At 43.1% G+C, this 26,437-nt stretch overlaps 2 protein-coding genes across 10 annotated transcripts in view; one reads left to right on the top strand and one right to left on the bottom strand.

The window, feature by feature from the left end:
- PHF1 (PHD finger protein 1) overlaps positions 1-14,090 on the top strand; it is a 30,796-nt gene extending 16,706 nt beyond the window's left edge. For 2 of the 4 annotated variants that reach the window (XM_030197200.1, XM_030197199.1), the window contains exons 11-15: positions 8,332-8,493; positions 9,296-9,425; positions 9,601-9,698; positions 10,382-10,459; positions 11,427-14,090. In XM_030197200.1, the coding sequence (XP_030053060.1) occupies positions 8,332-8,493; positions 9,296-9,425; positions 9,601-9,698; positions 10,382-10,459; positions 11,427-11,730 (772 nt within the window). In that variant the 3' untranslated portion in view covers positions 11,731-14,090. Of the gene's footprint in view, positions 1-8,331; positions 8,494-9,295; positions 9,426-9,600; positions 9,699-10,381; positions 11,201-11,426 lie in introns of those variants that run through there. The other 2 variants (XR_003941505.1, XM_030197201.1) reach the window with 2 other exon arrangements.
- A 4,123-nt stretch (positions 14,091-18,213) lies between these two features.
- CUTA (cutA divalent cation tolerance homolog) lies at positions 18,214-25,544 on the bottom strand. 6 transcript variants are annotated; one of them, XM_030195309.1, is made up of 7 exons: positions 25,439-25,540; positions 24,380-24,461; positions 24,075-24,223; positions 20,809-20,868; positions 20,524-20,569; positions 19,349-19,398; positions 18,214-18,424 (listed from the first exon to the last, which is right to left on the bottom strand). In XM_030195309.1, exons 2-7 carry the CDS (start codon positions 24,437-24,439, stop codon positions 18,325-18,327), a joined length of 465 nt encoding a protein of 154 aa, XP_030051169.1. In that variant the 5' UTR covers positions 24,440-24,461; positions 25,439-25,540; the 3' UTR covers positions 18,214-18,324. The 6 variants fall into 6 exon arrangements, with proteins under 6 accessions (XP_030051169.1, XP_030051172.1, XP_030051171.1 ...); XM_030195312.1 differs by having other exon boundaries at positions 24,437-24,461; positions 25,439-25,539; XM_030195311.1 differs by having other exon boundaries at positions 25,425-25,532.
- Positions 25,545-26,437: the final 893 nt, after the last annotated feature.

The raw sequence follows: 26,437 nt of genomic DNA, 5'->3' as shown, positions 1-26,437 counted from the left end.
GCGCGTGCTCGCTCTTGGATGGGTCTGTATAGCTTGGAAGCTGTATTGACGGTTCCTGTTCGGGCCAGAGGCTAAACCATGTTTTGTGCGGCATCGGAGGCTATCTGTTTTTCGGCGGCACGGATTTCCTGCTTCTTCGTCGGTCCGGTCAGTGGTTTTCTCCCCCGAACTTTATTCTTCTCATTTTGGTGCGCTTGGCCGCCATTGTTTTGCTTGCAGCTACAATTTCCCTTGACGCGGCAGCATTTTTCTGCTTTTACTGTGTTTGGCTGTTTGTGCAATGGAAAGGAGATATTTTTTTCTCCAGTAGTTGGGGCAATTGGTAGTATATTTGCCCCAAAATTAATTTTTACATGTATTTTTCAAGCTATTAAAAAAAAAAAAAAAAAAAATGAAATGCTACGATACGAATGGCGCTCATTTTGTTTTTCCCTCTGTTTTTTGTCCGTCGGGGACTTTTTGGTTGCTAGCAATGTTGTGAATTAAAGTGCAGCTCAGTCGGAAATTCTCTGTTTTTGACAATGGGGCGAATTAAATTGTATCTCAGCTCCAAAATAACCATTTTCCTATTCCTTTCCCTTGTGTGTGATGTTTGGAGGAAAGGTCTTCGCTATTGTCTAGCGCAGTTTTTATGGGGGTCCAGTGTACGTCACTCTGTGTCTTTCTCATTTCCTGGTGAATAGGACTACATTGTCTAATAGTCAATTGATTAGTACTTTACAAATCTGGCCATAATATCTTAGTTCCCTTCAAGCATTTCCCTTCATGGCTATGATGTTATACAGTGTTTTTAAGAACTTAACAAACATTTTCTATGGCATAGGCTATCTGGTTCAGGTGCCATGTGGATAGAACTACATTGCCGGATAGTCTACTGTTTGGTACTTTACAATGCTGGATATAAGATCTTAATTCCTTTCAGGAAATTTTCCTCCGTGGCTATGTTCTTATACAGTGTTTTAAGATCTTAACAAACGTTCTCTAGAGTGTAGGCTGTATGGTTCAGATGCCATGTGCAATTAAATACATTGTCTGATACTCAGTTGTTGCGTACTTTGCAATTCTGGACATAAGGTCTTACTTCCTTTCAGCAATTTTCTTTCATGGCTATGCGTTTTCTTTGGCATAGCAGATGACAGCTGCATAGGCTACATGGTTCAGATGGTTCTCATATTCTAGGAGACTCAGTCCTGTCTACCGAGCACCCAGTTTTCTCAGATGCTTTAGAAGGCATGTTTTATTCACGTCTTCTCTACTTTCCAACTGTCTTGGAGTTTCTCATGTGTTATCTTAGTTTTCTTCTAGGACTTACAAGATATATGTCCACTTAGGGAGTAAAGTTATCCGGTCAATTTGCATTTTCTCCCACTTAAGGATAGTGGGAGGTCCTCATGCCATCTTCTTGTATTTTTGTTTCCTCTATCTATTCAGCCTGGGCACATGGTAAACATTCTGGTTTTGTCCAGTATGACCATCCATAACATCTGCTATCCCTTTCTCTTCCTTACAGATTTTAGGGTCTTGTTTCAAGCTTTCTTGACGTCAGGTACAGTCTTGTCTCCTGTGGCACAAATTCACCACCTTTTCCGTAATAGGTATTTTCCAAGTCTATTCCTTTTCATTTTCATTTTATTCTTCCTCTCTCCAGAGTTTTTTTTTTTCTCTTGGAAGGAGATTCACTCATTTTCTGTGCATTTTTTGCCATAAGGGCATAAGTGTTGCCATAATGGGAAAGGCCAAGAGTCCCCATCCTGTTTTCAGATGGTGTCAATCCAGATTACAAATACCACATTCATATCTCGTGAGTGTGCATCTGTTCATCTCTGTACATCTCATTGAGGAAGGAGGCATGACATGATACGAGGTTTGGGGAGATCCGGTAAAATTAAAGGCCAGTGTGTCTCAGTCCACGCTCAACATATGGTGATCCTTTCATTTTCATTCTATACGTCCTCACTCCAGACCTTCCTTTCAATTGGAAGGGGATTCTTTCACTTCCTGTGCATTTTTGCTATTAGTATACGAGTATTGTCATACGGGGAAAGTCTAAGAGTCCATTAAGCCCAGCATCCTGTCCTCAGTTGTGGTCAATCCAGGTTGCAAGTACCACATTCATTTCTTATGGGTGTGGGTTAGTACATCTCAGTATAGGAGGAGTAATGTCCACGATACGAGGATGATGAGAAGGTCCTCATTACCAGTTTTCTTGCCCTGCTCTTCGGTCTTGCGTCGGCTCCGCGCACTTTTTTCTTAAGTTATGGTCGTAGTAGCAGCGGCGCTCATGAAACAACGTTTCCTCGTTTCATCCTTTCCTAGATGTCTGGTTCATTACAGACAGTCTTATTGGCAGAGTTGTCAGGTCCAGCAACGGGTGGTGCATTTCGGGCACACTCTAGGTTGTTACGGGGTGCATGTAGCCAGGTCTCTCATTTGATCTCTCTTTTGAGCTCTCATGTGATCTCATTAGATTTTGTAGCATGTCTCTATTTTTTCTCTCTTTGTTTAGTCAAGTTGGCGCAGACTGTTTTTGTCTTCTCTACAAGCGTCCCACTTTCTGTTTTCTCTGGATGTTCTTGGGCCTTCAGCCATTACCTTGCTCTATTTTGCAGAGTAAAATTTTACTTTCTAGCTCCCAAGAAGGAATTTTTTCTTCATTCTCTTTGGAGTCTCGGTAGTCTTTTTTGGCAGCTTTTCACTCCGTCAATTTCGTGACCATTGGAAAAAAAAAAAAAAAAAAAACTTCTGCGAGTTCTCAGTGGATAGTACCTTAAGGGGAGGTCCCAGTTCTAGAACTGTTTCTTTTCGATCTGAGCTTCCATGTGCCTCGCTTACTCTCTTGCTAAAAAGACTTGTCAGCGGCAGAGATAGATGCCCTCTCGTATCCAGATATTTATCTCGGATGGAATTCCCTCCGCTCAGTTGGCCTCTGTATTCTCACTAGTGCAGCACTTGGGTCTGGTGGTTGAGATTGAGCATTCTTCCTGCAAGTATGCCGGGAGCATATACACAGTGAGCAGTTTTTTGATGGCTGCATCTGTGAAAATATATATGTATATTTATAGTTCTACTACATAAGTACATATTTAATTCCACACTGGGAAAAGCTCAAAGGTCCTATCGAGCCCACCTATCGGTCCACGGCCAATCCAGACCATGAGCACCTGGCTAGATTCCTAAACGTACAAACATTCTATACATGTTATTCCTGGAACTGTGTAGTGTTTTATGGACTTCTATATGTATCTAACAGATGAAAGGTACTAACAAGTGTCTACTGTTGATTTATTCCCGTTTTCACTAATTGGGGTCTATGACAAGAGTCTCAGGTGATCTGCTTGCAGAGGCAACAGCTACAGATGATTCTTTCTCTCTCATTTGAATTGCGCTCTGAGATATGTTTTCTTCATGTTGGGTAACTGCAGCGGCTGTCAGTTTATTTGGACCTTCAGTGTAGTTTGCAGCAGGGATTTAGGTACCTTCTTCTTTTGCATAGTATTTAACTGCATTCTTGTTTTTACCTATTTAGCTTCTAGTGATCAGGTACTTTCTCACTGACAGGCTTTACATACTTCCAATCTGTTGCTAGGTTAGCAACAGTCTACGATATCTGGAGTATTGTACTTCAGGATCTCGGTTTCCACTTTCTCAGCTGAGGTAGATTCATTGCAGTTTTTTGTTTCCAGGCGGCTCTGCTTCTACCTTTGCCATCTTTCTTTCAGTTGTTTTTTTTTTTTTTTTTTTTCTTGAGTCTCTCTGTCCTTTGCGATAGGGGACATTATATAGCGGCCACTTGGTAGGGGACAATGTTCAGCGTCGCTTGGACTTTTCAGCTTTTTTTGCTTTGTAGTCATTCTATTTAGTTTATTGGCGGTTCTTGGATCGTCAAGCTTTTGGCTTCGTATTCATCCTAGTTTGGGTGTTTTCAGGAACTCTACCGCATTCTCAATGTCTGTCCCTCCCGTAAGATTACTGCTTTGGTACTTCCCAACAGTCCAATCCTGGTCCGGTCCGGAGGGACGCTAAGGAAGGAGAAATTAGATCTTACCTGCTAATTTGCTTTCCTTTAGTCCCTCCGGACCGGACCGGACCAGGCCCCTCCCATGTTCTATCAACTCTTTAGATTCTTTTATTAAGTTTAAAGTGGAATGTTTCAAAAAACAAACCAAAACAGATGATACTGTATATATATTAAAAAAAAAAAAAAAAAAAAGACTTTGCGTGGTCCATACCACTTCTCTGGTGGTTGCTGGTGAGCTCGGTTGCTGGAATATATATAAAACCTTAAATATGTCATACCACTTCTCTGGTGAGGGTTGCTGGTGAGCTCGGTTGCTGGAATATATATAAAACCTTAAATATGTCATACCACTTCTCTGGTGAGGGTTGCTGGTGAGCTCGGTTGCTGGAATATATATAAAACCTTAAATATGTCATACCACTTCTCTGGTGAGAGTTGCTGGTGAGCTCAGTTGCTGGAATATATATAAAGCCTTAAATATGTCATACCACTTCTCTGGTGAGAGTTGCTGGTGAGCTCAGTTGCTGGAATATATATAAAGCCTTGAATATGTTATACCACTTCTCTGTTGAGAGTTGCTGGTGAGCTCAGTTGATGGAATATATATGAAACCTTAAGTGAGTCATACTACTTCTCTGGTGAGAGTTGCTGGTGAGCTCTAATATGAATGGGCCATGCCACTTCTCTGGTGAGAGTTGCTGGCGAGCTCTAATACAAATGGGCCATACCACTTCTCTGGTGAGAGTTGCTGGTGAGCTCTAGTACTCGGGTTTGCCAAGGAATTTGTGGCTGCTAGGATTCCATACGGCACAGAAGTTCTTTCTTTCTTTCCTGCTTTGTTATTCAAATACTGAGGCTAAGGTCACATGGCCAGGGCTCCTATTGGCTCTCTAGAGTCAGAGTTTTTCTCAGTCTCCACCTGCTGGTAGGCGGGCACAACCCAACAGTCCAATCCTGGTCCGGTCCGGAGGGACTAAAGGAAAGCAAATTAGCAGGTAAGATCTAATTTCTCCTTAGCCAATGAAATTCAGCAACAAAAAAGTCACTAATAGGCAGATTAGTTAAAGAATTCCCCCTCCCCCTCACTTATCTTAGTTCATGGCACCCCACACAAGTTAAATAATATCAAGACCAACAAAAGAAACCGACTGACAGATGAACAAAGAAGTCACTAAGTAGGTAAGTTAAATAATTAGTTTTTGGTTTATTAAATACAGTTTTATATTACAATTATACATTTTTGTTATTTAAACTATAAATATCGCGAAATTATGGTTTTTTTCTCGAAGTGACACACCACCCGAGTTATGCTCGGTTTTTTTGGCGAATTTTGACACACCAAGCTCAAAAGGTTGCCCATCACTGACCTAGTACTTGGTGCACAGTTCTGAAGGTTTGCACTTGGTGGAAGCACCAATGCCTGGAAAACTGTTTAGCTTTCCACACCATGCCAGCCTCCTAAGAGCTATCCATCAGGCTTTGAGCAATCACATTCGGAGGAGCATCTAGCCTTCCATACCATACCAGTCTCCTAAGAGCTATCTGGTTTTGAGCAGTCCTGTTGCTTGGCCTGGGATGAAGTCTAGTCATAAGAACATGAGCAGCCATACCGGGTCAGAACAATGGTCCATCTAGCCCAGTATCCTTTTTCCAACAGTGGCCAAGCCAGGTCACAAGTACCTGGCAGAAACCCAAATCATGGCAACATTCCTTGCTATAAATCCCAGGGCAAGCAGTTGCTTCCCTATGTTTGTCTCACTAGCAGACTTTTCTTCCAAGAACTTGTCCAAACCTTTTTTTAAACCCAGATACACTAACCGCAGTTACCACTTTCTCTGACAAAGAGTTCCAGAGCTTAACCATTGAGTGAAAAAAATATTTCCTCCTATTTGTTTCAAACGTATTTCCATGTAACTCCTTGAGTGTCCCCTAGTCTTTCTATTTTTGGAATGAGTAAAAAAATGATTTACTACTTCTCATTCTACACCGCTCAGGATTTTGTAGACCTCAATCATATCTCTCCTCATCTGGCTCTTTTCCAAGCTGAAGAGCCCTAACCTCTATAGCCTTTCCTCATACAAGAGACGTTCCATCCCCTTTATCATTTTGGTTGCTCTTCTCTGAACCTTTTCTAATTCCACTATGTCTTTTTTGAGATACGGCGATCAGAACAACATAATACTCGAGGTGCAGTCGCACTATGGAGCGATATAGAGGCATAATATTTTTCGGTCTTATTAACCATCCCTTTCCTAATAATTCCTAGTATCCTGTTTGCTTTTCTGACCGCTGCCACACACGGAGTAGAAGATTTCAGCGTATTATCTACAATGACACCTAGATTGTTTTCTTGAGTCTCACCACCAAGGTGGACCCCAGCATCAGGTAACTATGATTCCGATTATTCTTTCCAATGTGCATCACCTTGCATTTGTCCATATTACATTTCATCTGCCATTTGGATGCCCAGTCTTCCTGCAATATTTCACAGTCCACATGTGTTTTAACAACCTTGAATACTTTTGTGTCATCTGCAAATGTTATCACCTCACTTGTTGTTCTGATTTCCATATAATTTATAAATATGTTAAATAGCACTGGTCCCAGTACTGATCCCTGCGGCACTCCACTGTTCACCCTCCTCCATTGAAGAGAAATTACTATTTAACCCAACCCTCTGTTTTCTGTCCACTAACCAATCCCTAATCCACACCAGAACACTGCCTCCTATCCCAAGACTGTTTAATTTTCCCAGGAGGCTCTCATGAGGCACTTTATCAAAAGCTTTCTGAAAATCTAGATACACTACATCAATGGGCACACCTTTATCCACATGTTTATTCACACCTTCAAAGAAATTAAGCTAATTGGTGAGGCAAGACTTCCCTTGGCAAATTGGTGAGACAAGTCTTCCACATCATACCAATCTCCTAAGAGCTATCCATCAGGTTCTGAGTAGTCATGTTGCATGGCCTAGCTTGAGGACTGCCTAGTCTTCCACACTATGCCAGTGTCTCAAGAGCCATCCATCAGGCTTTGAGCAGTTTCGTTGCTTGGCCTAGTTTGTCTTGTGTCTGGCAACGTTCTGTGTGGAGATAAGATCATCTTGAAGGTTTTCAGTCAACATCTCAGAAGTGTTAAGCGAACGTGATATGGATTTCAACACCAGTAAACGTGTTCGAATGGCCTGCCTTGGTGACATCACCAAGGGTGCCAGGCAGTGCCTGTGCCAAACTCAGCCGCAATTCAGGTAAACTTTGCTCAGTACTAGTCAAACCAGTGATCATATCTGCCTTGATTACTGGTAGATCTATGCCATCTGTACCCAAAATGTCCAGGCTGACCCATCGTTGGAATCCTCCATAGCAAAATGAGGATCAGGCCTGACAAACTAAGCTGAAGATGACTCCTCCTCAGAGCTAAAGAATTCTTTTCCCATCGGAGGATATTTGCTTTCCTCATTTTTGCAGATCCTGTCCCCATTTATTTGTTTATTCAAAATGATTTGCCATACTGTGGAATTAGAAGAGCCCATTATATGGTGTGCATTAAAAATATATATATAACACACAAACCCATTCTTTTAGCAACAAACAACTATCTTGTCATGACAACCAGAAATTTAGGTCATCTCAGGAGCACTTTGGTTTCCTGAAATACCTGGATGCGCCGAAGGAGTTGACTGCAGCGCCCCTTCTCTTTTGCAAGATACCCACGAAATGTTGCATGCAAGAAGCTCCCAGATTGCAAACTAAACTGCGATGATTTAATCCATAGCTATGTACCAGGAGGAGTTAATGTGACCCATCTCTGTGGCTTATGGCACTGCTGTTACCAGAGAATACCTGTTCTCTATTGACAAGCAGGGAACACGGAGGCACACTTGGTGACATTGTCCATGACAAATCCACTGCGCCAAAGCCCTCCTCCAGCTCAAAAAACCTTTTGGCGTCTGTTGACCGTGCACGGGCCCTTCCACATTGGTACGGGTCCGTCCTCCTAGTCTAAATTTGTCCACACTCGACAGTTGCAGCTGTACACTACAAGGAGTTAACGTGACCTATCCTTGTGGCACATGACACTGCCGTCATCAGAGAGCACCTGTTCCAGATAAGCAGTTTGGTTCTCCAGCTACTTCCATGTAATCAGCTTGCCCTTTTAAGGGTGACGTCCCTTTCTCATTTATGTCTGTACTGCCACCCTCTGAAGTCCCTTTCACCGTCTACCTTTATTTTAATTTTTTTAATTTAAAATGTATAACTCATCTAATCTAGAATCTTTTCTGTAGTCTGACTCTTTATTTTCTCTTGCAGATTCATTTCAGGGAAGGAGATTAAAAAGAAGAAATGTCTGTTTGGGCTTCACAGTCGTGAGCCACCTCCTGCCCTGCAACACACAGAGAGAGATATCAGTCGTGTGACTGAGGTACCAACCAATCATGGGAGGACTGCTCATCCCACACTTACCCATGGAAGGTTAGTCTTGTTAGAAACATAGAACATGATTGCAGGTAAAGACCATATGGATAGTCTCATGGCCAAGTTGGCTAACCCATTTTCATAGCATTTGTGGTTGGCCCAACTAGCCAGAAGGGATAACCTGTTTAATCATTTGTAGGAATCTGCAGAATTCATTGGCTTTTAGCTTATTCCCCCCTTTTCCATAGGTAACTATCAATGCCTTGATGCACTAGATCCAAAAAGCCACAAATCAGCAACATTGAGGGTTAGCCCACTTGTCTGTAAGACCATCAATATGGCCTACCCAGTCTGCCCATCCACTATCACTTCCTCTCCGTTAAAGATCCTGTTTGTCCCATACCTTTTTGAATTTAGATACAATCTTCATCTCTTCCACCGGGAGGCTGTTTTATGAATTCACCACCCTTCCTCGGGTTACTCCTGTCTTTTTTCACCTTCATCCTATGCCCCCTCATTCCAGAGCTTCCTTTCAGTTGAAAGAGACTCACCTCCCATGCGTTTTATTTGAACATCTCTTTCATATGTCCGCTCTGCTATCTTTCTTTGAAAGTATTGGTTGAAGGGAATTAACTTGTCTCGTCACTGTTACCTCCACCTGATCATACTATATTGTACCTTCCCTATCTTGCCACAAGCGCACCCAAGTGTACAGTACCCCTGTCTCAACATGTGTGCACCTAAGCACACCATACCTCTGTCTTCCCAGGGAACAGTGCCGCGGCTGCTGGCCACCTTCCCTCTCCCAGGGATGGTGCTGCTGCCCTCACTGCTGTGCAGATAAAGAGATGTCTTACAGTTCTTTTTCAGGGCAGGGTGGGACTGTACAGAGAAAACGTCTGAAGAGGAGAAAACTCCGGGCGGAAACTCTGGGCGTAGAATTGAGGAACCAGAAGGAAAAACTGCGGCTGGAGAGAGCGATGAGCCAGGTATATGAAAGCACACAGGAAGAAGGGAAATTGGGAAAACCAGGGTGAAGAAAGGGATGGAAGGAAGGGAGCTTGCAATTTAGAGAGTGCAGACATGGAAGAGAATGAGATGTTGTAACGGTCTGGTTCCCTGGTGTAATTAGGCTTCCCGCCTTCTCTCTGTCTGTAATGGTAGGGTGTGGCAGAAAGTTCAGTCAGTGCTAACCAGAGCTACGAGGGCTACTGTGGGAACTGTCACACTTTCCGTCGTTCCGAAGGCCGATGCAGTGAGAGGTGAGTGAGACTTCCTTATCTTTTTCCTAGTTGATGTCTCTCCAACTCTAAAGTTGAGATTTTTCCTTCTTTCTTTGGTCTCCTCCTGTCTCATTCAGATCTCTTGCTGCTGTTCTCTGTTTTTGGTTTCTCCCTTTACTGAGATGTTTGTTCGTGTATCTTGCATGTAGAGAGCCTTCTCACACTCCTGGATCTGTAAGGCTTTGTCTTACTGAGCGTCAGTGTATATGTGCAACCGAAGAGAATCAGAAGTGTATTTCCTGTAAAATTCAAAAATATCAGAAATGCATATTTCCCACAACTAACACCAGAAGAGAAGAGAAGCAGTAGCTGGAACTGAACAATCTGTCATCCTCAGGCCGGCAGCAACATGACCAAGGGATAGTCTGTGTGCCCACTTCTGCAAAGTGATCTACAGGTTTTTCTCTGTACAATGTGCCATCTTGCTTCACACATGCTATTTTTCTAGTTGTGGGAAATGTGCATTTCTGCTGTCTTTGAATTTTGCAGGAAATGCATTTCTGTTTTTCCTCTGTTGACACATGTACACAGAAAGGAAAACAGTCTTACAGATATAAAGAAAAAGTGAGAGAGATGCACTCTGCATCTTGCCAATTCAGGCAGGAAACCAGTGGCATTCTCTGTCTTTCATTTAAACTTATGCATCTGGCTTTCCTTTGCAGTCCTCCAATCAGGATGTTTGCATCTTTTCACCCGTCTACAAATACTTCAGGATCACTAATTGCCTCTTTACATCCGAGGTAAGGAACTTGTGCCTTTGGTGGTAGTTTGCATCTCGGCAGCGGCATGTGACCTGGTTGTGCCTGCCTTGCATCGTTTGCAGCTGGACCAGACGAGAAGAGGGGTGTTTTCTATTGCTGAGCCACTTGCGTGGAACAAGTTGCCTTGTAGACTGAAAAGAGACTCATGTTAGTGTTTAAATGGCAGTTGAAAGACAATGTGTTATGTTTGGTCTATTATAACCCTGATGGACACATATAAATTGTTGCTTGGGGAGCATGGACCATGTTGAACAGAGCTATGATCACCTCTGTTAATACTGGAGAATATTGCCTAGATGTGTTGTTGATTATGTGCTTGTTTTTATTTATGTGATTTTATGTATGTTATTTTGTTTGTGGCACGAATAAGAGCGGGTTACAAATAATAAATCTACATCTAAATTAACATACACAAACCTTCCCCTCATAATCCATGTGACCAGACGCTTTGAAGTTGGTGCTGTTATGATTTATTAAGCGATTACTGATGTGTTTTTTTGGTGATTATTATTAAGTAATTACTGATGTGTGTTGTTGATCTTACGTTTATTAAGTGATACTGATTGTGTATTTTGGTGATGTTATGATTATTATTAAGCAATTACTGATGTGTGTTGTTGATCTTACGTTTATTAAGTGATACTGATTGTGTATTTTGGTGATGTTATGATTATTATTAAGCAAATACTGATCTGTGTTTTGTGGTGATGATTATTAAATGATTACTTATTTGTGGTTTTTTTGTAATGATTATTAAGCAGTTTCTGATGTGTGTATTTTGGTGATATGATTATTATTATTAAGTAATTAGTGATCTGTGTATTTTATTGATGTGATTATTATTGATTACTGGTCTTGTTGTTTTATTGATATTAAGTGATTACAGATTTTTGTAGTTTGGTGATATTGTGATTATTACTAAACACTTACTGATCTGTGTTTTTAGTGACCCTTCACCTGATCAGAAGGACCCATGCTGCTCAGCTCTGTGCCCCGATCCCGAGCGACTGGATTGCTCTCCTCTGCCCTCCCTGCTTCCCTTTGCTCCAGAAGTTCCAGCTGTCGCCCATTGTAGCAGCAAGCTGCCACAGAGCCTAGTCTCGGGCTCAGCCACGAACATAGCTGCCAGCTGCTTTGGAGCAGCAGGACAACTGGTCCAAGGCGAGCCTGTACGCGTTCTGGCCCGCCGGGTCACCCTGGATGGGGCTGTGCAGTACCTAGTGGAATGGGGGGGAGGAGACATATTTTGAAGAACTCTACACTCCTGGCACAGACACCCTCCACCAGTATGGACTCATGGTCTCCTGTGCTTTATCTTTCAGTGTAATGTTTTGATGTGCATTAGGGATGGATCTCTACCAGGAGCCTCAGTTATTTCTCTCCATTCTGCTCAGCCTTGATCCAGTAATGAGATTTCTTTTGAACATTCTGCCTCCTTGAGTCCCTGAAAAAAGCACAAAAGCTCCAGGCAAGAATGGAAATGCTCCAGGAGAGAGAGGGTTGCAGGGGAAGTATCAAGGGGAATAGCTGGTTCCCCTACATTCAGCTTCGATAAATCTGGGTAGTGCTCGACTCTGTAACCTAGCAATCGCTCAATCAGAGTAGCTGTAAATACATTCCCAGCCATGTCCTACTCCTTCCACCGAGTGAGAAGGGAGCAGATAGAACCACAGAATGAGGTTGGTGTAGCCTGTGTGCACAGCACAGCACAGCCTGTTTTGTATGGACATTGCTAAGTGAACTGGGATGAAAGGTTATATTAGTACAGTATTTGTTAATGCTGTAATATACAGTTGGTGCAGAAAGGTAAGAGAAGGGACGGGGTTGAGTCACAGATGAGGAGGGGTTAATCTTGAAAGTATTGCTTGACCCCCCCCTCTTATTTTTAGGCTGTGAATTGTCGGCCTGGTGCAGTTAGCTCTGGAGAAGGGCCCTAAACATTTCACCTCTATGAAGGTGGCAGGAGAAGGACATGATGTCTTGTTCCTATTTATAAAACCTTTATTTTCTTATTTCTTTTCTTTTTTTTGTAAATATATATTTAATAAAACTATGAGCAGCGCTACAGTCCCTTTATGGAGGAAGGCGGCTAGTACAGGGATTTGGGAATTTCCTCAGGCCCTCGTTTATGATATACACAAAAGTCACAGGAAATCACATACCAGCAGAACAGCGTTGCAAAAATGCAGGGACAGCAATGTTCAGTCATGGTTTGTGTGAGAGCATTGCACGGTCATGTTACTGCTCCAGGTGGCTGGAGGTCATAGCCCAGGATGCTTGTGTAATGCATCACAAATGTTCCTAACTGCAGTAGTGTGTACAGCTGCAGGATCATAATACTCTGCATCAGAGCACAGCTGCTTCTCTCATGCAAAGGCATGATATGGGTGCAGTGTAATGGTTGAACCCAGTACTGCTCAAACAGTTTCTAGAGGATGGTGGGAAAGATGTGGCATATGTACACTGTACCCTATGGGAATGGTGCATCTTCTGCAAACTCTGTTCCACTGGCAGGTGGAAGAGAATATATGCAGCATATCACACAGTGTAAGTGCTGCTTTAACTGATATTGCCTGGGTAATGTCCCGGGGGGGGGGGGGGGGGTGATGTCAGACAGGATCAGTGCAGTATACCACAAGGTGGCAGTACTGGCCCAGCAGACACTTTCTGGGTAATGAACCAAAGTGGGGGTGTGGGGGGGGGAGGGAGGGGAGTGACACATAGGATGGATGTGCTATACCATTTGGCAGTACTTCTCACCCCAGTCCCTGGGGTACATCTAGCTAGTCAGGTTTTCAGGCTATCTACATGCATATGCATGAGTTAGATTTGCATACTATGGAGGTGGTGCATGCAGATCTATCGTGCATATTCATTGTGGATATCTGGAAAACCTGACTGGCTTAGGTGTGACCTGAGGACTAAGTTAAAATGCCCTACTCTAGCAGAAATTTTCTGGGTCATCTGATGGCAGGGAATAGTTGCCACAGGACTCAGGTACTGTTCCAACTGATGCCTTTGTGGGGATGGAACCACAATAGAAGCTTCCTGGGTAACTGTAGTGGGAGAAAATATGTGACATAAGATGTGTACAGTATAACACACAGGATCATACTCCACGAGAAGCTTTCTGGGGGATAGACACAGGCCAGGACTGCTCCAGCAGGAGCTATCCATACAGGATGTGTTCAGCAGAAACCCATCAAGACTGCAGCTTTTCCACAAAACTGCATGGATGTCAGTGTCAGACTGCTGTGGTATCTGGGTGTGTGTTTCATTGTCCATTTTCTTACCAGAACAAGACAGCCACTGCAAGGCCCTCTGTCCTAACCTGTGACAGGATAACCTACTCGTAGCACCATGCCTGAGAAATATTGTGTTCTGATACAGAGTTCACCGCTCTGCTTCTGTAATTTAATACCACGGTGATCTTTTGTGAATGTAACCTGTAGAAGTCTGCCTCATTGTGCCAGTTGTTCTGTTCTATGGAAAGGTCTCTTGATCTTCAGCAGGGACCAAGTCACATTCATCGAACTGCTTTCCATTCCAGTTCCATATTGTATGTAACAGCAGCACCTTAACTATACAATAAACAAGCTTCTGGAAAAGAGTACAAGTCTCGCTCTTCTGACACAGAGCTGTGCACACGTAGCCAACACGACATTCTTTAGCATCCCTCCAGACTGTATTCTGTGTATTTCACGTTTGTAAAACATTAGTCCTTAAAATCAGGCAAATAAGTGGAGAAATAATCTAACCATTAGTGCAGCAGCCCGAGCACCCAGGGAATCAGGTTAAATTCCCACTGCAGCTCCTTGTGTCTCTGGGCAAGTCACTTAACTCTCCGTTGCTCCAGGTACAAAATAAGTACCTGTATATAATATGTAAACTGCTTTGATTGTAACCACAAAGGCAATATATCAAATTCTATTCCCCTTCCTAATGTGTATAATTTCATACAGAAGTTTAAAAAAATATATATGTTAGAGCTTCCCAACTGTGGGCTGGGACACCAGATGCAGTTGCAAAACCACTGTTTTGAGGTTGTGACCTGGACAGGTTGTCCATACAAATGTTAGCTCCTACTTCTACTTCTTAACATTTCTAAAGCGCTACTAGGGTTACGCAGCGCTGTACAATTTAACATGGAAGGACAGTCCCTGCTCGAAGAACTTACAATCTAAAAGACAAATGTACAGTTAATCTGATAGGTCAGATAGATTGGGGCAACCTATATGTTCGAAAGGTTAGGTTCCGAATGTAGCATTGAAGAGGTGAGCTTTAAGCAAGGATTTGAAGATGGGTATGGAGGGGGCTTGGCGTAGGGATTCAGGAAGACTTCCAGGCATAGGGTGAGGCAAGCCAAAATGAGCGGAGCCTGGAGTTGGCTATAGTGGAGAAGGGTACTGAGAGGAGGGATTTGTCATGTGAGCGGAGGTTACGGGCAGGAACGTAGGGGGAGATGAGGGTAGAGAGGTAGTGAGGAGCAGCAGAGTGAGTGCATTTGTAAGTAAGGAGGAGAAGCTTGAATTGGATGCGGTATCTGATCGGAAGCCAGTGAAGCGACTTGAGGAGAGGGGTGATATGAGTATATCGGTTCTGGCGGAATATGAGACGTGCGGCACAGTTCTGAATGGATTGAAGGGGGGATAGATGGCTGAGTGGGAGGCCAGTGAGGAGCAAGTTACAGTAGTCGAGACGAGAGGTAATGAAAGCGTGGACGAGAGTTCGGGTGGTGTGCTCAGAGAGGAAAGGGCAAATTTTGTTGATGTTGAAAAGGAAGAAGCGACAGGTTTTGGCAGTCTGCTGGATATGCACAGAGGAGAGGGAGGAGTCGAAGATGACCCCGAGGTTGCTGGCAGATGAGATGGGGAGGATGAGGGTGCCATCAACTGAGATAGAGAGTGGGGGAAGAGGAGAAGTGGGCTTAGGTGGAACGACGAGGAGCTCGGTCTTGGACATGTTCAGCTTCAGGTGGCGGTTGGACATCCAGGCAGCAATGTCGGATAGGCAGGCCGATACCTTGGCCTGGGTCTCTGCGGTGATGTCTGGTGTTGAGAGATAGAGCTGGGTGTCATCAGCGTAAAGATGATACTGGAAGCCATGAGATGAGATCAGTGAGCCTAGGGAAGAGGTGTAGATAGAGAAGAGAAGGGGTCCAAGAACAGATCCCTGGGGAACTCCAACAGATAGCGGGATGGGAGTGGAGGAAGATCCATGAGAGTGCACCCTGAATGTGCGGTGGGAGAGATAGGAGGAGAACCAGGAGAGAACAGAGCCCTGGAACCCAAATGAGGCCAGTGTGGCGAGATGTAAATCGTGATTGACTGTGTCAAAAGCGGCAGAAACATCGAGGAGGATGAGGATGGAGTAATGGCCTCTGGATTTGGCCAGGAGCAGGTCATTGCAGACTTTAGGGAGTGCTGTTTCTGTCGAGTGGAGAGGACGGAAACCGGACTGGAGTGGGTCGAGGATGGCATGAGAGGAGAGAAAATCAAGACGGGCTGTGAACGGCGCGCTCAAGTATTTTGGAGAGGAAGGGTAGGAGAGAGATGGGGCAATAGTTGGAGGGGCAGGTAGGGTCGAGTGATGGTTTTTTGAGGAGAGGTGTGACTACGGTGTGCTTAAAGGTTTCAGGGACAGTTGCAGTGGAGAGAGAGGTTAAGGATGCGACAGATGGAGGGGTTGACAGTATGGGCGATGGTGTTAAGTAGGTTGGTGGGGATGGGATCAGAAGAACAGGTGGTGCATTTCGAGGAGGAAAGCTCATACCTCTTGGAGGGGTCCTATTCTTTCGGTGGCCATGATAATAGGGTCAGGGCTACAGAAAGTTGGATAAGCACTGGTCTATGTGATAATCTATAACTATCCTACAAATAGGTGAAAATTCTCAATTGAAATGGGCCATTTCATGCCAGAAAGCCTACACTAGAAAAGAATTCCGCAAGCTACCTTTCATTTTTAGCACTCTTCTATGTGTGCATTATCCTCACCCGAATTTTCAAGATGGTTAAGGCTTGAGGAAGGACAGTAAACACAATAATGTTTCCCTATTAAGCTCAAAATTATGTTTCTTCTTTATCCTTCCAAACTAGTCCAGATGTGTGTTTAGTGTCTGCTGCTAGCAGGACCACTGCTTCAACAATGTAAAGGGTCCTGTGCAGCCCACATCATTATTTCTCAGGCTCAAGCAAAGTGAGGGTCTCTACAGTTTAGATCTAGTCTTTCTCGGCCTTAGATGAATAGTTTTCCTGGGCTATCTAGCTCAAAATGATTCTTATACATAAAAGTATCTGAATTAATCTGGAGTTCTTTTCAGACTCATTTTGATTTGTGAATGCAGCTCCAGCCTCAACCCTGGGTGGGGCAATAGAGCAGCGGGGTGAGCAAAGCCCATTGTGGCTCCTTTATTATCTTGGGCAAGTCACTTAACCCTCTATTTCCTCAAGTACAAACAGATTATGAGCCCTCCAGGGACAGGGATGTACTGGTCTAATCTAAAGCAACAGACTTCAGCAGTATCTGGGCTGCTGTTAGCAGTATGTCTGGATTAAAACACAGCCCCACAATCTTGACAGTTGCAAGGAGTGGAACAGAAGAAAGCTGTTTATATTCGCCAATCAGGGCCAGTCCTAGGGTCTCTGGTGCCCCCCCAGTCTAGCATCTTCTTTCTCTCTTCTCCCTCCCTCACCCTGTCCCCTTTTTCAGCCCAGTGCCTTCCATCATCGACATCATGCCCTCTTTCTATCCCATCCCATCCACCATAGTAGTATTCTTGCCCACCCCCCCCCCCATCCTGACCTTTTCACATTATGACCCTGTCTTGCCCCCCTCCCCCTGACTGCAGCTTGCTGCTCTAGTGCTCTTCTCATCAAATCAAACTTCTAGCAGCACTGACAGCAGCAGCAGCAGAAATAAATAAATAATAGATCCGTGCCGCAGGGCCATTACCTTACCTGGCTTAAAGAACTTGATTGAGAACTTGAAGATTCTTGTTCTTCTTCTGCGTTCTGCTCTGCCGAGTCTTGACTGGTGGCACGTGGTCCATGGACGGCAGGGGTGGAGGAGGAGTGCACTAGCCAGTGCAGGAAAGGCCAAGGCAGGGACAGAGCCTTAGGGCACTGTCAGTCAGCTGGGAGCCTCAGACGGGACGGAGCCTGGCTGGGATGGAGGAGCGAGCCGGCCGGAGGACTCAGAGACGTGAGACGCTTCAAGCAGGGCCGCAACTGCAAGGCGCGCACGAAGGTGCCGCAGGGGGAGGAGGCGTCGTGACGTCAAGAGTGGAAGGCTGGAAGGAGACAAGAGGCAAGAGCAGCACAGCATGCAGCGTTACAGGAAGCGGGAAGCCTGGGCATCGTCGAACAGCTGGGCAGGCCGCAGGAGGGAGGCGCCCTTGAAGGCAGGCGCCCCCCCCTGCGGTGCTTACCCCGCTTACTGGGTTGGACCGGCCCTGCCACCAATTCGCTCTCTACTACATTTTATCTTTATGATGGGCCACATAATTTTTCTCAGCTCATAATGCACAGTAAAAAGAAACAATGCTTGTTTGCCTGAATTTATGGACAAAGCCAGGGCAATTCTGTTTGGCAGGACTTCATCAGCAATATACCCAATACTCAGCTGTTGAACTCGACTAGCAGGCAGCAACACCGTGTCAGAGAGGAACTGCTACTTGGCAACACATGGACTGATAGTTCTGAGATACTTAAAAAAAACCCTGAGAAGGACGACTGTTAACTTTCAAATATAAATATTCAATTTATTGTGCAAATGTTCTGACTGATCAGATGTTGAAATCAGAGAAAAGATACATAATTTCAATTTTAGAGGAGGCAAAAGGTGACTCATTCTGGCACCACATCCCCCACCCACTTCAGGTAGGGAGGGTTTCCCTGGTCTATAGGAAGGCTAATAACCTCAGCCACTTCATAGGGATGGACAGATCTGGAGAAAGGGAAAGAAAAACATTTATATAAGTATTGCTACACTGGGACAAACCAAAGGTCCATCAAGCCCAGCATCCTGTTTCCAACAGTGACCAATCCAGGTCACAAATACCTGGCAAGATCCCGAAAAAGTTCAATACATTTTATGCTGCTTGTCCCAGAAATAAGGATTTTCCCCACGTCAATTTAATAATGGTCTATGGACTTTTCCTTTAGGAAGCCATCCAGACCTTCTTAAAACCCTGCTAAGCTAACCGCCTTTACCACATTCTCTGGCAATGAATTCCAGAGTTTAATTACACGTTGAGTGAAGAAAGTTTTTCCACAATTCATATTAAATTTACTACTTTGTAACTTCATTGCATACCCACTAGTCCTAGTATTTTTGGAAAGAGTAAACAAATGATTCACATCTACCCGTTCCACTCCACTCATCATTTTATAGACCTCTTATCACATCTCCCCTCATCCGTCTTTTCTCCAAGCTGATGAGCCCTAGACGCTTCAGCCTTTCCTCATAGGGAAGTCGTCCCATCCCCTTTATCATTTTCGTCACCCTTCTCTGTACCTTTTCTAATTCCACTATATGTTTTTTGAGATGCGGTGACCAGAATTTAACACAATATTCAAGGTGCGGTCACACCATGGACCAATACAAAGGCATTATAATGTCCTCACTTTTGTTTTCCATTCCTTTTTTTTTTTTCTCACTATAAGCACCTCCCAGATTCCACAAAGACTGCCACAAACATATACACACATTAGGTTACACAAACACACATGGCAGCTGTTTGGGAGTCTGATGTTGTCTATGTGCAAACACAGATGTGTAAAAATTTAAAACAGCACAGAGCAAATCGTGTACACACAAACACAAGCATGATCTAGCACCAAGCAATCCAGGACAAACAAGCCAGCTTACCGCACAAACTCTGTCAGTGCTGGAACTTTGGAACTCCGTGTTTTAATCATCTGAAAAAGAACAAAAAAATGTAATATATTGTGCTTGATGGAGAGAAGAAAGGGCTGCAGGTAATGAAAGAGGAATGAGAAGAGATGCCAGGGATGATGGAAAGGAGGGAAGAACAAAGGGTTATTTAAAAAATTTGTAGACTGCATAATCTGACAATTCTAGGCAGTTATATAATGGTCTACAGCTATCTGGTAATAGCAAAAACTGCCTATCAAATTATTGACAAATTCTAATATAATCATGTCATGCATCTTTTATGGCATGAACATGGGCTTTGTGTTAAATCGTAAGATAACCTTTAAGATCTCACACCTGGTTTATAACATATTCAAATTCAGGAACCCCACAATATCTTTTCAGTTAATTCTCTATGGAGGTCTTTTACTAAGCCGCAGTAGTGTTTTTAGCTCATGGTAGAAATCAGTGGGTGTTTCAGCACTTACTGCTAGCTGAGTTCTACCGTGAGCTAAAATTGCTAGCATGGCTTTGTAAAAGACCCCCTATACTCCTACAAGAATTCTCAGGTCAGCTTCACAGAATCAATGGGTGGTCCTTTCATTTCGAGCAATAGCGTCCACTGAGAGCTAAATTATTCAGTGCTTTTGGTCCTTTTTAATGGAACACTTTGCCGCTTACCATGCGATTAGAGACTTCTCTACCACTTTTTAAGAAGAAATTGAAAGCTCTACTGAGCCCAGGTGGGCACTTTTGTGCAAACCATTCAGCATCTGCTGTCATTGTGTATGTATGTGTGGTTTTTTTAAAAATTATTATTCCTTTGCTGTTTTCTTTCCGGTTCCTTTCAAATTTTTGAATATTGTTTTAATGTTGTTAACTGCCTAGATAGGTATATGGGCAGTATATCAAATTTTAAATGAAAACGGTTAATAATAAAACATAAATAATAAGATATATAAATGCAACATAAATTAAGTTAAAAAAAAGTCTAAATTACACGGCACTTGTAGCAGTAAAATATCAATGAAAGCTTAGCGGAATAAAATCCAATACATCAGAGAAGATTAATGCAGCAAAGGCCTGGGCAAACAAGTATTAGGAATGACAGAGGAGAGGCCTTTATGAAACTCTTTTGCAAGCTAAAACAGAAACAAAGATTCACTTACCATCAAAACCTCAGAATCTTCCTCAATCTTTCCTTTCCATTCATATCTGATGAAATCCAACAAAGAATACTAGATGAGAAACAGGCAGAGAGTGACCAACAAGCACCAGGACAGACTGATAAATTTGTGGCACAGCATAAGGACAGCCAAGACAACAGGACCGGGGGGTGGGGGGTGGGGGGGGGGGGGGAACGACACAGAAACAAAGAGTAAATCTCCTAACTACAAAAAAACAGAACAGAACCAAAAGGGTCTTGGGACCATCAATGATGTTTTTCTACTTACATGGAAGTTATCTGAGGAACAATATTCACACATGCTGCCAATTTCTTCTCCACAATCCCCCTGCCAGAGAGGAAATAGTAAAAATAAGCCAATGCATAGTATTATTTCGTAAAACAAATCTGCTGAAATACAACCGATGATGAGGGCTCCAAAACAAACATATATCCAAAACTAAGAGAAGAATAGACCTCAAACCCCCTACATGCCTATAATTTTCAAAAAGGCTTATAATGGGGCACAGTTTCTTATTGGTCAAAATATCCTCAAAGTTGGCAAAATCCAAAAGATCATAATGGTCTAGATTCTATATATCATGCCTAAAAATTCAGTGCCAAAATTAAATTTGCCTTAGAGCATTCTAAAAAGTACACCTTAATTTACGCATACTTTATAGAATAAGCCTACATTTCTGTGTGGTTTGTAGAGTATGCCGAGTGCTGGTCCACGCAACTAAATTTAGTTGTGGGCAGTTACATCAAGTAAAACCTGGTGTACATGCCAACGCTTAAATTAGGTATGGACCGGGTTTATTCTAAAACAATGCGCATAGATTCTAGAAATGCCCATGATCCACCCACTCCATGCCACCTTTTCAACTATGTGACTTAAAATTTACACGCAGGATGTTAGTTCTTTGTGTAAATTCTAATTAATGCCCATTAGTGTCAATAACTGCTAGCTAATTGACAATTAGCACTGATTGACTTGTTACCCAAATAGGTTATGAACATTGTTATAGAATACATAGTAAATGATAGTAACATAGTAAATGACAGCAGATAAAGACCTGAACGGTCCACCCAGTCTGCCCAACAAGATAAACTCATTTTACATGGTATGTGATACTTTATACCCGAGTTTGATTTGTCCTTGCCATTCTCAGGGCACAGACCGTAGAAGTCTGCCCAGCACTGTTCCTGTACTAAAAGTTCTGAAGCTAACGAAGCCCCTTAAAATTTACACTCTAGCCCATCCATACCTATTCAGCCACAATATGGGCACAGACCATAGAAGTCCACCCAGCATTGGTTTTACTCTCCAATTACCACATGGAAATCTCAGCGCACTATAGAATCCAGGGGTATATGGAGAAAAATAACAGAAGCCAAAAAAAAAAAAAACCCTACTCCCACCAATACTTAGTTCACACAAAGTTTTTTAAAGCTTGGGGAGACGTGTTAAATGTCAAGCTTGGGGGTATAGTGTTTATTTACACCTTATATGTGTGTAAACAAAGAACATTCCTTATCTACAAATGTCTGCAAGCAACATTCCTTCTATAGTGATAGGTTGGGAGCGTGAAAAATGTCCTAAATACTATTAGTTCAGCAAGCAAGGGTATTAGCTCTGAAGTGTATGGTTTTTTTTTTTAATTTTTAGAAGTCTTTATTGAGCAAAAAGAACATGACAGAACATATATAACTCGGCTCAATACAGCATATTCCAAGTGAGCCCCACACAACATTAATTAATATACATGAAGTATCATATGGTGTCTTTGGCCTCACCATAATCGCCTTGTATACTTCATATTTTTAATCCAGTTTTGTAATACCCTCTCCCCCCCTCCCCCCTACCTCCCCTATGCCCTCCCTCGACCACCCTCCCTCCAATCCCTCCCCCTCTCCCTCCCCTCTCAGACCAATCTTCATCTATTTCGGACAGGCATTCAAAAATGGCATCCACACCTTCTGCCATTTAGGTAACACTTTTCTTTTCACAGCCGTCAGTCTCTCCATCTCACAAATATATTTCACCTTCATGATTGAAGTGTATGTTTTGTCATTGGGATTCCATAGACTCCCCTTCATTTTGGGAATGGAGAAATGGTCTGCATAACCTCTGAACTTTAGAGCTTCAGGGAGCTAGGGGTTATCATAAGCAACTTAAACAATTTCTTAGTATTTGGGAGGGCTATATTCAGTCTCTCCCCCCCAGAGCCAAATTCTAAATCAGTTGAGGGGGGATCACCTAATTATACTTAAGGTTTGGGTTTTGAGTACTGTTGGTTTTGGTGTGGTAAATATGGGTGGAAAATTTGGATAGGGTTTTGTTTTTTTTAGGGGTTTATGTCTAGTTATAGGGTTCTGGGGATTTTTTTTTACAAGATAGCAGGGGAAACTATAAGAACCAAGGCTTTCTCTGTTTATGATCATTTACAATATATTTTGGCGTGGGAGGGGGGTTGTAAATTGGGGATTTATGGTGTTGCGCATTCTAATTGTTTTTTTTTTTTTGTTAGGGTGGGTAGGCACATTATTATTAGTTGCATTTGTATCCCACATTTTCCCACCTATTTTCAGGCTCAATGTGGCTTACATAGTACCGTGAAGGCAATCGCCAATTCCGGTATGTCAAATACAGAGTGATATTGTGGTATAGTAAAGTTCATGTGTGGCAGACACATTAGGGAATCGAAAGGGAGAAGAGTTAAGTTATGTCCAGTTTGAGTATTAGTTTCATTGTGTTGCAGGGCTCAGGTATTTAAGTTGGGCCGTTAGGGTATGCCTTTTTTAATAAGTTAGTTTTTAGTGATTTCCGGAAGTTTGATAGGTCATACGTTGTTTTCACGATGTTTGGTAATTCCATAGTTGCAGATGGGTTGGTGGATGGGTTATTTAGGGGTGGAGGAGAGATTGCATTAGTATTGTAAAATAATAAACAACTCAGATATCTGCCATGTTGATTGTTGATGTATTTGTTGTTCAATAAAAACTGTTTATAACTAATGCTTGAAGGAGAAAAAAAAAAAACAACTTTGGGCCACTCAATCATTAGCTTTAAATATCAGAGTCTACAAGAAATGCACAATATTCATAAAAATTGTCAACAAAAAAGACAAACAGCTGTAGCTGACAGCAACATTTCACATTCCTGATGCTCAGTAGTGGCAATATATTTATGTAGTATCTCCATAAGAGGTGGACCAATAACAATTAATTGTGGAACCTTGGAGTAGGACCTGCATCAGGAGATAATGATCTGAATGATTTAAAACAGACATGACTATGGTTGGGGGTTAGGTAATCCTCAAAAGGAAATAACCCATATAAAAACTTTCTGTTTCAAGCTCTGAGAAAATACAATGTGAAACGGTAAGAGTGTTTAATATTTCATGCAAGAGGAGATGCAATTCACAACACAACATATGGGAGCAAGGAGATGCGTTTCCAGCTGCGATCTAAACTGTACCATGGCAGGCAGAGAACCTGGCATGGCTCAAAGAATGGCATGCAGCGTGCTGCAGATTGTAAACTGAGCCTCACCTTGCGATTTCTTTTGCTACTGTATCATTGGGACATGTGATAAATGCAGCAGAGTGGGTTCCAGATATGTAGACCTCAGACGCCATGGAAAAGAAACGCGTTCCTACAATCCTCAGGGGAGTGTACATAAATAATATCCCCAACAATGCCTGTGAAAGACAAGACAAGGAGAGCAATCCTCATATCAAGGAGTGAAGAGCAGTGATTCTCATGGATAAATGCTGGGAGGGGTCAGGTCTATATGCGTTCCATTCTGCATCATTTGTTTATGCACCCCCACCCCGAGTTCTCTTATTTCCACTTACACAGATGGATCCAGTCAGCACCCACTGTCCCAGAGAGATGGCTAGAGGAAGCCTTACCATTGGGGGGTGGACGTGCTATCACCTGCAAGTAATGAGACATAGGAGGGCATGTGGGTAAATATCCTGTTCTGTCTACCTGGAATCTCTGTGGCAATGACACCTTTCATACCTTCCTAAAAAATAAATTTAACCACTGCTTTTAGCAGAAGTTTTTAAGCTCACTTGATACATGGCAATATCTCTGTTATATCCCAGGAAATAAAAGATACAGCGACTTCCTCAAGGTTCAGAGGAAGAACAGCAGGATTTGAATCCTGACATTCTTGGTTTTTAGTCCATTTCTGTAACCCAGGGGTTCTCAAACCTGACCTCAGAACACACCTAGCAAGGCAGGTTTTCAGAATACCCACAATGAATATGCATGAGGTAGATATGCATAAAAATAGAAGAATATACAAATTTATCTCATGCATATTCATTGTGGATACCTTGGAAGCCAGGGGCTTGTGTGTTATGAGCTGGAGTGCTCAACCCAGTTCTCAACACTAGACCATCTTTTTGAAAGAGCAACACATGGCTTACATTACACTGTCACAGTGAGTATGCTCACAGTATCATTATAAAACCATCTTAGTTGGCTAGGAAAACAGCTACAACCAATATCCTAATGCACATAATTGTCTTATATAAACTCACTTCCAAAACTGTTCATAGCCAACACATTTTGATTTTTCATCATTTAAAATGAGCAAATAACATTATTAATCCTCCTCTACCTCATCCCTCAATTCCTTTACATCCCTTCTCCTATGCAGTCCTATCCCTCCCAACTTTAATTCCTTGTTCTCCTCTTCTCATCCTTCTCACCCCCTTCAATCACTTGTTCTTTTCCTTGTCACCCCTTTAATCCCTTGCCCTACTCCTCTTCCCCATCCTTCTCACCCCTTCAATCCCTTGCTCTTCACTTCTCTCCTCTTTAAGCCCTTGTCTCTCTTCCCCCTAGTAGGAACAGAAAGAACGTTAAAGTGGCCAGGTGGGAACGCACCGGTGGATACGTACGGTGACAAAGATGCAATCCAGCGTTTCAAACCCTCCTCCCGTCTCCTTGAACAAGAACTGAAACACCACACACTTTACCGCTCCGGCCTCGCCCACCTGAGGTCACTTCCGGAAGACGAGTGCCGCATCCAATCGGGCCCAGGGAGTGGAAGTGAGCCTATCTAGTCCACTGTAAGCAAGGAAGCCAATTTGGTTAATCTCTGTTTCCACTCTCCCGCGCAGACGTCATTGCCATACACTCAAAATAAAGCAATCAAACCTTTGAACTGCTGCATCCACACTGTCGTTCTTTATTGTTGTTGGTCCATCTGTAACAAGTCTAAAGATGTTTCAGTCGGATAGGCAGTGCCTTAAACGGTGGTGGAGAAAAGAAATAACAATTTAATATAGAAAAAAAAAACAGCTTCAAAAATTATTGTAGCTGGTAGAAACAGCAACTTTTTGTGCTCATTTTTCTACACTCTTCTATACAATACAATTTGTTTTCTAGAGGTTTACCTTTTAGAAACACAAATAGATTATTTTGTTTTCGAACATGTTTCAGGGGCAAGTGGTTTTACAAGTCAAAATAAAAATAAATATTCTGTTTCATGCAGATCTCTTTTGTTCAAACATAAATGCCCCTAATGCTGCCCATTGTTTTTCTTCTATTTTGTTCTTGTGATGACTTATACTGTGCCAAAACCAGGGGCTTAGCCAGACTTCGGCGGGAGGGGGGTCCAGAGCCCAAGGTGAGGGGGCAAATCCCCCCTGCGCCGCCATTTTTGACCCCCCCCCCCGATGCCATCTTTGACCCCTCCCCCAGCGTCGCCAACCCTCCCCCGTCGCCATCGCCGTCGAGTACCCGTGCTGGCGGGGGTCCCCAATCCCCACCAGCCAAAGTTCTGTGTCTTCACTGAAGACTCTTCAGCCCATCTCTGGGTCGGCGCGTTGCTGCAGACTGCTGCAGCAGCTGATCTGATTCTGCAAGTGGGAAGCCGATTCTCTTTGCATGGTATG

The sequence above is a fragment of the Microcaecilia unicolor genome, chromosome 3 (genome assembly GCF_901765095.1).
Source record: "Microcaecilia unicolor chromosome 3, aMicUni1.1, whole genome shotgun sequence".
In the NCBI taxonomy this organism is placed as follows: domain Eukaryota; kingdom Metazoa; phylum Chordata; class Amphibia; order Gymnophiona; family Siphonopidae; genus Microcaecilia; species Microcaecilia unicolor.
The sequence above is the reverse complement of the archived record's forward strand: the minus strand, read 5'-3'. Positions and strand labels throughout refer to the sequence as shown.

Excerpts from the sequence above, each read along its gene's own strand:
- CUTA (XM_030195309.1), bottom strand. The coding sequence starts at position 24,439 with ATGGTAAGGCTTCCTCTAGCCATCTCTCTGGGACAGTGGGTGCTGACT. Across the intron at positions 24,224-24,379 it reads TGCTGACTGGATCCATCTGT|GCATTGTTGGGGATATTATT; the intron begins GTAAGTGGAAAT and ends TGTCTTTCACAG. Across the intron at positions 19,399-20,523 it reads AAGATTCTGAGGTTTTGATG|ATGATTAAAACACGGAGTTC; the intron begins GTAAGTGAATCT and ends GTTCTTTTTCAG.